Source organism: Pseudonaja textilis, chromosome Z (assembly GCF_049901715.1).
Source record: "Pseudonaja textilis isolate UNSWEBS1 chromosome Z, rPseTex1.2, whole genome shotgun sequence".
Taxonomy (NCBI): Eukaryota; Metazoa; Chordata; class Lepidosauria; order Squamata; family Elapidae; genus Pseudonaja; species Pseudonaja textilis.
Genome location: NC_142008.1, coordinates 23,044,165 through 23,057,893, shown reverse-complemented (window position 1 = coordinate 23,057,893; position 13,729 = coordinate 23,044,165). Strand labels below are relative to the sequence as shown.

Here is a 13,729-nt window from a genome sequence, read left to right as displayed (position 1 = left end):
ATAAAAAGCAATTTAGGAATCTATTCACATACAATTTAACATGTGTGTGTGTGTGTGTGTGTACACATAGAGACACACACACACACACACACACATATATATGTGTGTGTGTGTGTACACACAGACACACACACACACACACACACATATATATATGTTACAATACATGATGGAGAGGGAGAGAGAGAGAAAAGACATTAATATTAATTCATATCTATAACATTCATTATATCCCTCCATATCTTTCTATTATTGCTTCTCCCATGTTGATGCACTACTTTATACATTCCTTTCTTTTTTTTGAGCTTATCTCTTCCTTTTTGAGGATTTCATAAACTCATCCAAAGATAATCTCCTTTTTTATTCTTCTTTCATTTTGCAGTTGTAGGCTTATATATCTATTCTAAATGATGAAATCATCAAAATTTAGTTCTTTCATGGTGGTCACTCACTTTTGTAATCAATCCATATTGCTTCAGTGCCATTTCTATTTTGACCCTTTCTCTTCTTGTGTCACTGTGATGCCTCTTAAATACCTTATTCCCATTTCATTGCAGGAGCCTGTCAGTTTGATTAGTAAATCAATCACCTTGATTATTCTTTTGATCGTCATTCCATAAATACTTTTCCAGGTACAAATGAAACAGCAATACCCCTCCTGTAATTTTTGCATACTTCTTTGCATTTTGTATTGCACACTGATATTCTTCCCATTGTCATGTTTAGAAGCAGTCTGCAAACACATATGAAACAATTTTCCAAAGCTAAATATACTTCAAATATGTATTTATCTGTAGTTTATGCAATAATGTCATCTATACCTGAAGTCTTGCTATTTTTCAGTATTGTTGCAATATTTATAACTTTATTTTAATCCATTTTTATTGGACACTAAATTTTACAGCATTCATTTCAATTCTATTCAACATCCCTCTATCGTTTCCAAAGAAATATAAAAAAATATCCTTTCAACAATGGCCCTAATTGCAATAACATATGTACTGTAGCATAAATATTTAGAATTGTACATAACTATGTCTTAGAATTTCTAGCCAGCAAAAGCCATCCAGGGATTTGATTTGCCAGCATGTATGGACAGCACGAGGTTTGGTTATAGTATTCAGTAACAAGTAGTGGGGAATCTCTCAATACTTTTTCCCCCTGTAATTGGAATATTAATTGTTTGGATGATTCTTTTGTATTTGATATTAGTATCTAGTATACATTATTAATTTTATGGTTATTGCTGCTGTTGTTTGTCTTATGTACAGAATGGAGAACTCATATTAGGAGGACCTGGCAGTTTTTACTGGCAAGGTATGTTCATCTTTTTCATTAGCAAAAATCCAAAAATGGAAGTGAAAGTATCAGCAGAACCTGTGATGCCATGTCTGCCGTATTTTCTGTAGAATAAGTCTCACCTCACAACACATAGCTTACATCTGAGTCATTCTCAAAGGACTGCATATTTTGGTCCATTCTTTTTATCTCTATAAATTGACAAGATTCAGAATTATACTTTGATCTGATTCAGAATACTTTGAATTATGAATTTGTTCTTGAAATATTTTATATTCTATTCTTTACTAATAAAAGGCTTGAAAAAAGATTGTACTTTCTTCTGTATTTTTTCCTTTATATTATCCATATATTAAAACAGAAACAAGAATTATTATTGTGGTGCATGGGTCTATCAGCTCTCCATTACAAAAATATTTCTATCACACCATGTGAATGACCACTGTAAATAGGTAATTATCAGTGTCAATAGATCCTTTATGTTATGTACTTCCAATATTTGCAGTTCTATTCCCATCTGCTAGTGGTTGGTGAAGTTAAGAAATAGAATTTTTTCTAAATCAGACTGTTTGGTCCAACTATTCTTAAAAAATTGACACTGCATATAAGTTGCCTTCCAGGACTTCAGATTAGAACTTTACCAGGCCTACTTTGTTATATTGGAGATTGAGCCAAGACTATTGATATTTTTTATATGTCCATACATTCTTTAGACTTGCAAACAAATGCATGATCTTTTGCTCCTATGTACCTTTTCAGGTTCATAACATTCATATATTTTGAAATACAAGTTATATCAGGATAACGTAGGTGTGTGTTAGGGCAGGAGTTGCTACACTTTCCCCCTGCAGTTCTTATTTCACCCATTCAACATTTTGCATCCTTCTTTAATCCTTTTATTTTCCAATGTGTTAGAGTAGGTACAATATATATACATACATTCATATTATACTATTCTTTTCTAGGGTAAGCATTGGTCTATAGAGTACAAAAAAGAACCAATAAGTCAAAAAATTAAATGTATAAAAGAAGAGAAGAAGTAATGAATCTAGATAAATTGAGTTTCCACAGCTTCACTCACTCCTTATTTTTCTAGCCTTGCTCACATTATATTTATAAATTACTTTTTCATTGCCCTTTCTTCTGTAAATTTCTTTCCTCCCTTTGAGGACCTTAGGATCCATCCAACTTCTGTGTTCTCAACAGACATGTCCTTCTTCTTGACTCATTAATTCTTCCTTCACATATTTATTTCATTTTTCTCTCCTAAATCATTCTATCTCTATATCCATCCCTATAATTATTTCATACTGGTCCCTTGCTATTGTATTCAACCCACATTTATTTTTGATGATTTTTTGGTTCTATTTCTTCTTTTACCATCCACTGCATCCAGTTCTTTAATGTTTCTTCTGACATATCCAACTGGTTTGGTTATCTGGTCTTTGGTCATCAGGATCCTCTACAAGGCATCACTCACTGGTTAACCCAACTATCAGGATTCTAGCAATTGCTCTAATGAAATCATGATTGTCAAGCCAAACTTCAAAAAACATCAAAGGATTCATTAGAGGCGACATACTGGCACTGCCCTGTATGAAGCCAATTCTGGCATACATAATTTACAGTCACCTGTGACCCTGGTTCCCTTTCCCCTCTGGGTGTCTCATAAACCAGATTCTCCAATTGAGCACATTCACAGGCTGGATATCATCATTCACATTCTCCAATTCAATATATTTACAGGCAAAAACTCTGGTATTTTAGTTACAATCTTTTAAAGATAAGAGTTGGAATGTACTTTTGCTTTCAACTGCTCTTCCAGGTTTCCTTCCTCCCCCCCCCCCTTTTTATGGCAACTACTAAAACAGGCATAGGAATGTTTTATGAGTTGACACCAGCTTTACACAATCACTGCAATGTCTGTTTTGTAGGATTATTTTAAAAAATGTATCCTGGGTAGATTTTGGAATACCATCATTCTCTCAATACAATCTATTTTACAGATCCATTTGGGGGAAATAGGGAGGAGAATTATGTATGATTGCCACCTTGAGTTACATACAAAGTAATAAAGGCAGGATAATAAACTAATACACAATTGCTGCCTGTATTTCTCTAGTTGGCTTGCAAGACAACTTATTATATTTTTGAATCTCAGGTCAGGTTATCACCAGCAGTATTGCAGATGTTATCACAGATTATTCCTTCAAGAATATTCTAAGGAAACTATTACAGGAAAAGCAAACTGGAGTGGCCCCTTCTGTATATGATGATAATTATTTGGGTAAGTTACATAGTGATTTTGCTGGCACTGATCTTGTTTAGAAATCTGATATTAGAAAATATTTACTCTAATTAAGCAGGAGAAGCTGAGAACATACCTGAATATACAGTATGTCCCTTGTTATGAATATAAATCAAAATGTTGCCTTATCAGTTCAACTTTTGATATGAATGTATGACTCTAAGACAAGAACTGTTGCTTGTTCTTTCTCCAACAATAAACTGTCCATTCAATAAATTTATATATAGAAAATAATGATCATTCAAACACTTTGTCAGAATATTTTGGCACTAATGGTCTTCTCTTAGTGACAACAATTGGGAACTCCTCACTAAATGGAAAATCAAATGACAATTGGATTACATTAGTCTTTCATCCTGTTGGATTATTAAGCAAGCACTGTGATTGTTATATCACCAAGTCAGACATACAATTTTATTTCCCCTTTCCCTAGTAACTCTGCCTATTCCAAACTAATTGTAAGCACACAAGTGACAATAATGTTGCCATGTGGTAATGTGAATCTGCAATGTGTGAATCTGCAATGGATGGTGATCACATGAGTGTTAGACAATAACAAGGATTGGTTGCAAAGCTATTTTTAACATTATCATAACTTCGAATAGTTGATAAATGAGATAGATAATAAGTGAAGACTACCCGAATACATAATTTAAAAATCACCTTCATTATAATCTGCAGATTTCCTTTAATCCAGTGTTTCTCAACCTTGGCAATTTAAGATGGGTGGATTTGAACTCTCGGAATTCCCCAGCCAGCATGCTTAGCTGAGTGGTTGTGGGAGCTGAAGTTCACCTTAAATTTTCCAAAGTTGAGAAACACTGCTGTAGATGTATTGTCCTTCTGAGATGTATAATGAATATTTATCCTAAGATATTAAAAATTATTTACCACTCATTGGCCTTATATATTTTAATTTATAATGTTTTTTTCTTGTAGAGATAGGAGATAGATCTGACTATCCATATCTCTTTAGAAATAGATTGTCAGGCTTCATTTTTGTAAATTTGTTCTTAAACAGGTTACTCAGTGGCTGCTGGTGAATTTACTGGAGATCTTCATGAAGGTAAGATGCTACTAAGAGAGATTTGGTTGCAATTTATTTACTTGTAGTGCAGTCATATACACCTTGTGCAGTTCAATATATACCTCTTAACAAATAGTTGTTATCTAAACTTGGTTCAGTGATTCCAAGCTAGAATACATCATTACAGTTTTCCTTCTCAAAATAAGAAATTTGTTAATTGTAAATTTACTGCATAATTACTTATAAACCACTTAATACAATGTGGTTTTGTATCTATGTAAGGCCTTGCATGGATTAAAAACTGTTGTTTTACAGAGATACTAGCTGGCATTTGTGCCAGTAAAAACAATAGGAAAATAAATTCAGTTTATGCATTCCATATTAATTACTGTGTCACAGGTTTGTAAAATCTATAAATATATTGTTAATATGAGTTCTTATGGAATTTTCCTTTGAAAAAGATTCTATTTACAAAATTTTGGAACTTCCAGATGTATAATGAAGCTACTAATCATTTTGTCATTCCTGTCCTGAACCATATTTTGCAGATTTCCAGATCAAGCTCTGAAAGTCATCAATGTAGAATAACCTTATCCAATCTAATAGCCTCCAGATGTGTTGGATTACAGTCCCCATTATTCTAAGCTCAGGGATGATAGCAATTGTAGTTGCCAGATGGGAACATCTGGGCTTGAGCCAAATAGATATAGATCTCTTTTCTTCTCAAGTACATAGCTTGAGTGTTAGAAAGAATAGTTCTTCTCTTGGATATTGTCAAAAACTCAGTGATTATGGTTTGACCTCAGGCTTCATATTTTCTCCCAACTGATTATATGAGAACTAACCCAAACATTTGCTCTATATACCTCTAAGTGTATGAAGATTAAAATAGAGACCATAGTGAATACATAGTTTTGTCCTTCCACTTTATTCCATTACTTCCAAATAAAATTATTAGAAAAAAAGGAACTCCTCTCTTCCATATGAAACATACTTAGGCCAAAGTGGACTACTCTGGCCCTCCTGTAGAATAAAATCAGGAAGTGGTGGGATTCAAAAATTTTTGCTAGCCATTCTATGGGCTTGGTGTGGCTTGGTAGGCATGGCTTGATAGGCGTGGCAGGGGAAGGATACTGCAAAATCTTCATTCCCTCCACACTCCTGGGGGAATGTTACTGCAAAATCCCCCTTCCCTTCCCTCCCCACCCCACTAACCTGCTTTCCAGCTTCTTTCTTCTGTGCAGGCAACAAAAGAAGACCCAGCTGATCACCTGGGACTTGGGAGGCAGAGAATAGATGGGGCCAGGGCCAGTCAGATGTGGTATTTGCCGAACTACTCAAAATTTCTGCTACTGGTTCTCCAGAACTGGTCAGAATTTGCTGAATACCATCTCTAAAAGTAGTACATCTGGAATGCTTTTTGTATCTTATTGTTTGACCCTCAGTAAGGCTCATCAGCAAGAAAGGACATCCTCCATCAAATACCAGATTATTTTAACTGAAAATTTGTTTTTTTTAAAAAAAAACAATTTTATTTCAGTTTTCACAAAACAAAGAAAAATAAAACATCTTTTTTTAGTGAACAGCTTGGTTCCAGGTTTTCAAATCTCCATACAGATATAATCTCAGTCACATATTCATATTTCATCTTTCATCTTTCATATTTAATTTCATATCTTATCACTACTTTAAATATTCTTTATTAATTTTTCCCCTCAAATAATTCCCTCAGGCTTATTTTATAATTCTCTCATTTATTTCTAAATCTGTTACATATCCTTTTCAAGGTTTTCATATTTTCAAAATAATTATACTTATACTTTTATTTGTCCTGTGTACAATTTCAATCCATATCCACATTTCAAACATTACAAAATAAGGTTTCCTCTATAGTTGCCAATTAAAGTGTGTCACCTTCATATCTTATAGTTGATTCCCTTTCACATCCCATTAAATATTCTACTTCTAAATTATCCCATTAAACAATTATAATTTCCATAACCTAATAATTATAACATAAATCCCATTTTAGTCAGATTCCGCATAGTACTTTCCCTTTAAATTACCTCTAAACAGTTCAAGTGTTTTTTTTTTAAATGGGACTTCCGGTTTAAGTTTCTTCGGCGATGGACCAAAATCCATGATCATGCGCGGTTTTGATCTGTGCTCGCCACCAGAGCGCCCCAAACTGGCTGGATTTGGGACTAAGCCATCCTATAGAAGTGGTGAAGAGTGGGGAGACCACCAGCAGGGTCAAGGAGAGCCACATCTCTCCTCCTCAGCTGTCCATTACTCCCTTTCCTGAAGGCAGTTGCAGCGGTTGTCAGAAATGGCCACCTCAAAGAAGAACTCGACCGGAAAAGAATGTTCAGGAGGAAGATAAGAAGAGAAAGTTGACCAGGTTAAACTGAAAAAGCAACAACGTAAGGCACCCTGGAATTTGAACTATAAAAAATAACATTGTTCTCAAAGAAGACTTTGAAGCAGCGAAGGGGAGAGGGAAGGGAAAGGATTTGGCTTTTTTTTTCTTCCCTTCCTTATACTGACAGCTAAGAGTTTTAAGTAAGAAATTGACAAAAATCCACTTTGACATCAATAGGCATTTAAGCTGAAAATAAAAGGTCAAAGGGACAACAAAGACTTCTGGATACTCCAAAACCTTTAAAAGCAGGAAAGGAGAGAAAAAGAATAAAAGGGCGGGATCTGGGAAAATGGAGGAGACTGCCTGGAACTAAAAGGAACCTACAGTGAAACTTTAACAAGATTCCTAAAAGATACATTTTAACTAAAACTTTGTAACAAGATAAGAGAACCCCAGCAAGAGAAAGTGGGAAAAAGAAGCAAGAAGAAACAGCTTTGGATTATTTGGATTACTTGGTGATTTTTGGATTTTTTGGCTATTGGATCTAAAGGACTAAAATTAATTGAGTGGTTGTTTAAAAGTTTTTAAAATGGTATCACTCTTGGAAGAATTGAGAATGGAACTTAAAAAACAGAAAGAAGATGCACAAGAAGGAAGAGGTTCTTTTGGCTTCGTATTTCAATTTTTAGAAATAGAGATCCTGAACTATGAGAAACAACAAGAAATGCCTGTAGAACAAGAAGGGCGGGACAAAGAAGAAGCCATCTTCAATGACCAAGTATTTCTATGTGGGGAAAAGAAAGGAAAGTGGGGAAAGAGAGTGAAAAATTTAAGATCCGAAAAAACAACCCCCCAAAAGAATAGTTTGAAAAGTAGTTATAACATTAGAAAGAAACAGAAGAGTGGATTACAGAAGAGAGAATCAGAATTAGAGAGAGAAGGGGTGAAAAAGGGAAGGGAGAAGAAGAGGGAGAAGAGAGAAAGGAAAAGAAATTATAAAGGACCAGGACAAAGAGAAACAGGGAAAACATACAAGACACAGAGATAATGGGTGAAAACTTAATTGAAAGGGGGATTCTGCAAGGGTACATAAGATAGTATTGTTATATTAGAAATCGAAATGAACTTTGAAAATATGAAACAAGTGTGATTAAAATGATAGATAAAATACTCATTGTAATGGAATGGAATGTTTAATAAACAAATGAAATAAAGAGAATGAGACAATGAAATTAGGAAAGGAGGGGAACATTTTAATTATTATAAATGGGTTATAAAAATTTAAGTGAAGAGGAGTATGAAAGAAACATGAAAAAATTATGGAAATATTATAAGTGTTCCTAGAAGTATGATATCCTATTGAAAAGGAATGTTAAAGATGTCAAAGATTATAACTAACATTAATGATAGAGCTGAATTGGAATAGAATAAGTATTTTATTTATTATTGTTATATATATACTTTCTCTTGAATAACTTAGTGTGTATTTTAAGAATGTACCAAGCAGAACTCGACTGGAAGTTATGTGTTATATTGAATTATAATTGTAAAGGCATAAGTTGAAGTTTAAATAAGAGTTGAATGGATAAAAATTAAAAGATACAAAGGTGTCATACTCCAGTTAGTAACCACAGGTGAAAATTTTGTTTAAAGAGAAAATATGAAATTGAAACAGGACAGACAAAAATATAAATATGATGACTAGAACGGTACTGAAACTTAGAAAAAGATATGTATATATAATTGAATTTAGAAAGGAATGAGATAATTACAAGTAAGATTGAGAAAACTAAGGGAAGGGAAAAATTATTGAGAAAATATTAAAATAGTAATAAGATATGGAATAGAACACAAAGATGAATATGAAATTGAATTTGTGTCTGTATGGAGAAGTGATAACCTGAGACCATGCTATTCTTAAGAAAAGAAATTTTACTTGTATTATGTTTTGTGAAAACCCATATTTTCATTTTTTAATTTGATCTAGCTGTTATTGTACATTCCATTAAGTAACAATCCCTGTTTCATCTTCCATTTTAATTACATATATTTTCCTGTTTTCTACATAATTTCTTAATTCTAAAACATTTATACAATCCCTTATCACCATGCAGAATCCTCTATTTTAGTTGTAATTATACCCATTATCTCTGTGTTTATCAATCAAACTATTACCTTTAATTCTTGTTCATTTTCCATATTTCTTTATTTCCTGATTCTGTTTTTTGTAACTTCTTTTCCCCTTTATTTTCCTCCTCTTTATCTCACTCCAATTTTTGTTCCCCTCCCTCTTTAATGCTTCCTTCTGTAATCTTCCCTTCTGCTCTTTTCTTATATTTTGTTTATTTCTCACACTATTCCTTTTTCTGATTACCTCCTCTAATGTCCAGTTTTTAAGTGCCTTTTCCCCTTTTTGAGTTTCAAACCTCATTGTCCTAATTTTTTTTATTAAATATGGCCTCTCCTTTATTCAAGTCTTCTTCTTCCTCTGAAGCTTTTTGCTGATCCTCATAGTCCAAGACCACCATTTCCAGAGTTTTCAGAACAAAGCCAAACAATTCTCCTTTCACTTGCAATTGTCCTTCATAGTTTTTAGTTCCATTTTCAGTTCCAAATAAAGTTCTGCCATCTTTCAACACTCCCCAGTACTTTTAGACAACCAAATTCTATAAGATTGCTTCCCAGAATTAGTTTCAATTATATCCACTAATAATCCAATGTTCAAAGTTTCCAAAATCATCAAACAATTCCAGAACAGTTTCTTCTTGCTTCTTTCTTTGTTACAAAGTTCCGAACTCTACTTTCACTTTCCAGGGGCTCTATTTGATAACATTTCATTTGTCTTGTTATTCTTTAAAAGTCTTTTAAAAGTTCACATTAATTTCTTTTAGCATCAGTGGCACTCTTTAATATGTCCAAGTTCCACCCCCTTTTTTCAGATCTTTTTTTCCCCTCTTCTTTGCCGCAGCTTTAAAAATCTTTTCCTAAGAATTTTTAATTATTTTAGCTCTAGGATACCTTGCATTCAGATGTTAATCCTGCTTAGCCCAGTTACCCAAGCTGTCCTCTTCTTCTCTCCACTCCTGCACGATCTTGTCCAGTCAGATCTTCCTCTTTGGGATGGCCATTTTGGCCATCACTGCATCTGCTTTTGGAGAGGTGTTTTATGCCTCGCCAAGGAGGGGGAATGCGGCTCCCCTCGACTCAGCTGGCGTTCTCCCCTTTCTCTGCCACCTCTAGATCAGGGCCCTCCAGCAGCAAGCACAAACCAAAACCGCAGATGATCAAGCATTTGGTCCATCACCGAGGGAGCCTAACCGGAAGTCCCTGAAAATTTGTTCTTGTAAACTTATTCTTTTGCACATTGTTCCTAGGGTTTCTTGAAATATGATTTTAAAAATGTTTTTGTGAAAAAGCTGATACACATATTAATATTAATACTATACTTGATGATAATTATACTCCTCTCCAAATGTTACTTATATCCCTCAAATTATTAAACTGAATAGCCAACAGGTCCTGAGTAATGGGAAGGTATTATGCTAAGTTAACTTTCAGACTGTTCATTTCTTGCAGAGCTGGTAGCTGGAGTTCCAAGAGGTGCACAAAACTTTGGCTATGTACGTACTCCAAATATTTTATTTCATTTCCCTTATCCCCTCTCCTTAGCAATTAATATTTGGTAAAGTCTCCGAAATATGGAAAGCAATATTTATAAAATAGTTATTTGGTTCCTTTCTTAACCTCTCAATACAAAAAGTTTCAGTCAAGGTTTACTGTTTTTAATTTTTTTATTACAATAGAGTGGGAAATTAAATTGTGTTGCAGATATTAGAGTGCAGAAGATTATAATTTAATTTACTCCTATAGTTATATAGTTGGGTATTTATATAACACAATAGCCCTATTTAGAGATATGATCATGAGGTTAAAATGGGGTTGGTGTGATGCAAGAGCTCAGTCATTATTTTAGCAAATTCTACGAACTACTCATCAAGTTAAGCTCTAATATTATTTGAGTAGCACATTTTAGAAAAAGAAATGAAATGTATTTGCTAATCTGGCTTTGCTACATAGCATGCTGTAAACTCAGATACATATTTTTAGAATGGTACAGTTTTTCCCTATAAGGGTGATATAGCTCAGTAGTTAAAGATACTGAGTTAAAGCTGACAGCCTGAATTCAAGAGCTGAGCATCACGCAACAGGGTGAGCTCCCAATCATGCCCAGCTTCTGACTACCTAGCATGAAAGCATGAAAATGTGAGTATATAAATAGGTACCACTTCAGTGGAAAAGTTATATGCATCTCAGCATATAGTCATGCTGGTCACATGACCATAGATACGTCTTCAGAAAACCCTGCCTTCCACAGCTAAGAAACAGAGATGAGTACCGTCCCCTAGAGTTGGACACAGGAAACCTTCAATTTTACGGTTTCTCAGGTGATTCTAGCAGCATTGGGGTAGGGCTGCAAAAAGTTAAGATGGAAGCTGGGAATATGTAATCAGCTCCATTCCTTTTTTTATATGCATCAAACATGCAAAATAGGAAGAGCTGTAGATTGCAAGGTTTAGCCACCATCCTACCTTTTTTTGTTTCTTTCTTTCTCCATACAGGTAATCCTTGTTGAATGACTGCCTTGTTTTGCAATCATTCACAGTTATCACAGTGATGAAAAAAGTCCCAATTAGGGTCGCTAAACAAGGATTACCTATAAATGGTTCTGGGTTTTCCCATGAAAGCCAAAAGTGGATGTTTCTCTTGCTTTAAAAAGTTGGAAGGAAATGCTGAGAATAAGGGCTTTGTTATTCGTAGAACTATAGTTCTCAAAAGAAATTAACTGGATAGTCCATCTTAGACCTGACATTCTGAGTTTTGCAATCATCCACATTATTTTAAGGGCTTCCTATGTCAATGCATCAAGTTTTGTAGGAGAAAATTTTTAAAACTAGATTCCAATAACAGTTTTCATATGAAAAAATTGCAGTTTGGAAGAAAATTTGGAAGCATTTGGGGAATCACATCAAGATTTTAGGGAGAATGATTGTGGAATATAACTCTTTATGAAATATATGATAGCATTTTTATTTCCAGGTTACAATAATAAATTCCACAGATCTGACCTTTATTCAGAATTTCACTGGCAAGCAGGTAATAATTTTTGATAATTCTACATAATTATTTTGTATTTCAAGATATGGATTACAGTAATTAAAGGCTACAGTGTAAAACATAGAGATAATTTCATACATAGCTGACTGGTAACTTCATACACCCATTTTTTTTTTGTAATAGTATGGAAATATACAGTCCTCAACATACAGTCAAGAACAAAATAATTATTTTGATGGTACGGAATGAAAATTTGCTGATAACTGATTAAAAATGGCATTGTTTTTTTTTTTAAACAGATGGCATCTTACTTTGGATACACTATTGCAATATCAGACATTAACAATGATGGGTAAGCTAGTAATAAATTATTTTATCATTGTACTGTGTTTAATCTAAGCTTTTCAGTTAGATTTACAACATGCTTGCATGATTGATTGAGTGGCTGACTGACCGACAGACAGACAGATAGACAGACTGGATTTCCACTCTCTTTTTTTCAGCAACTCAAGGCACTCCCAACCCCATTTTTTCCCCACAACAATGCATGGATTCTTAAATTGTTTGCTTAGTCCAGTGGGATTCAAATTTTTTTCGCTACCAGTTCTGAGGGCATGGCTTGGTGGGTGTGGCAGGGAAAGAATACTGTAAAATCTCCAGTCAGAGGTGGCATTTGCTGGTTCTCTGAACTACTCAAAATTTCCACCACCGGTTCTCCAAACCTCGTCAGGACCTGCTGAATACCACCTCTGCCAGGGGAGTATTCCAGGCCAGCCAAAACCAATTATCTTGAAAAAAAGTTTATAACTTATTTGTATAGATACAATACAACCCCTTTCATTTTAATTCCTTTACTAAGTTCCTAACATAATAAATATTAATATTTTCACATATAGTGGTAAAATTTTAATCTACATACTAAGCTGATGAAGCAAATTGTCTGATGAACCAAAAGAAAACTATCTGTTATTTTTCTTTAACTATGTTTTATTCAATTAGTAGTTTTTTTCCTCCCATTTTGTGAATCTTATCTTAAAATAGAAATAGACACTTTCTTTTCCTTATGTGGCAATTCTATTGCTGTCAAATTTTTATTCTGCAATAACAGACTGCAATAAACTAATCTACATTGTAAACAACAATGTCCACAATCTGTGCATTATTGTCTTTAAAGTCTTGATGTGATCCCCAAATACTTTATAATTTTTTTCCAAGTTGTAATTTTTGATATGAAAATTGCAGCATTATTGAATTTTGGAAAAGACATGTGACCACCCATTTTATATATAACAAACCTATAACAGCAACAATAAAAATTGGATATTTATCAATACTAAATATTAAATACAACAATAACCCCCTTATATGTCTTCATATATTTGCTGTGAGTCAAATATTTAATTTAACTAATATTTAATTGAATCAAATGAAATACAATTGAACTTAAAATGAAAATAGAAGTACTTTTTTGTTTTATTTTGCCCACACAATCTGGCTTTGGAGTTAACTCATTTGGTGAAGTAGTCCTGGGCCCCCTGAATGGAATGGTACATGAACTGTTGTCAACTGTCAGGGCAAATACCTGTATTTTTTCCCTTGCAGTTTATGCTGTTTGAAA

At 33.8% G+C, this 13,729-nt stretch overlaps 1 protein-coding gene across 2 annotated transcripts in view; it reads left to right on the top strand.

Moving 5' to 3' along the window:
• Nucleotides 1–13,729, top strand: part of ITGA8 (integrin subunit alpha 8) — a 152,076-nt gene that overhangs the window by 39,795 nt on the left and 98,552 nt on the right. For both annotated transcript variants that reach the window (XM_026716137.2, XM_087917705.1), the window contains exons 6-11: nucleotides 1,272–1,317; nucleotides 3,461–3,586; nucleotides 4,629–4,673; nucleotides 10,573–10,616; nucleotides 12,094–12,150; nucleotides 12,411–12,463. In XM_026716137.2, the coding sequence (XP_026571922.1) occupies nucleotides 1,272–1,317; nucleotides 3,461–3,586; nucleotides 4,629–4,673; nucleotides 10,573–10,616; nucleotides 12,094–12,150; nucleotides 12,411–12,463 (371 nt within the window). The remainder of the gene's footprint in view (nucleotides 1–1,271; nucleotides 1,318–3,460; nucleotides 3,587–4,628; nucleotides 4,674–10,572; nucleotides 10,617–12,093; nucleotides 12,151–12,410; nucleotides 12,464–13,729) is intronic.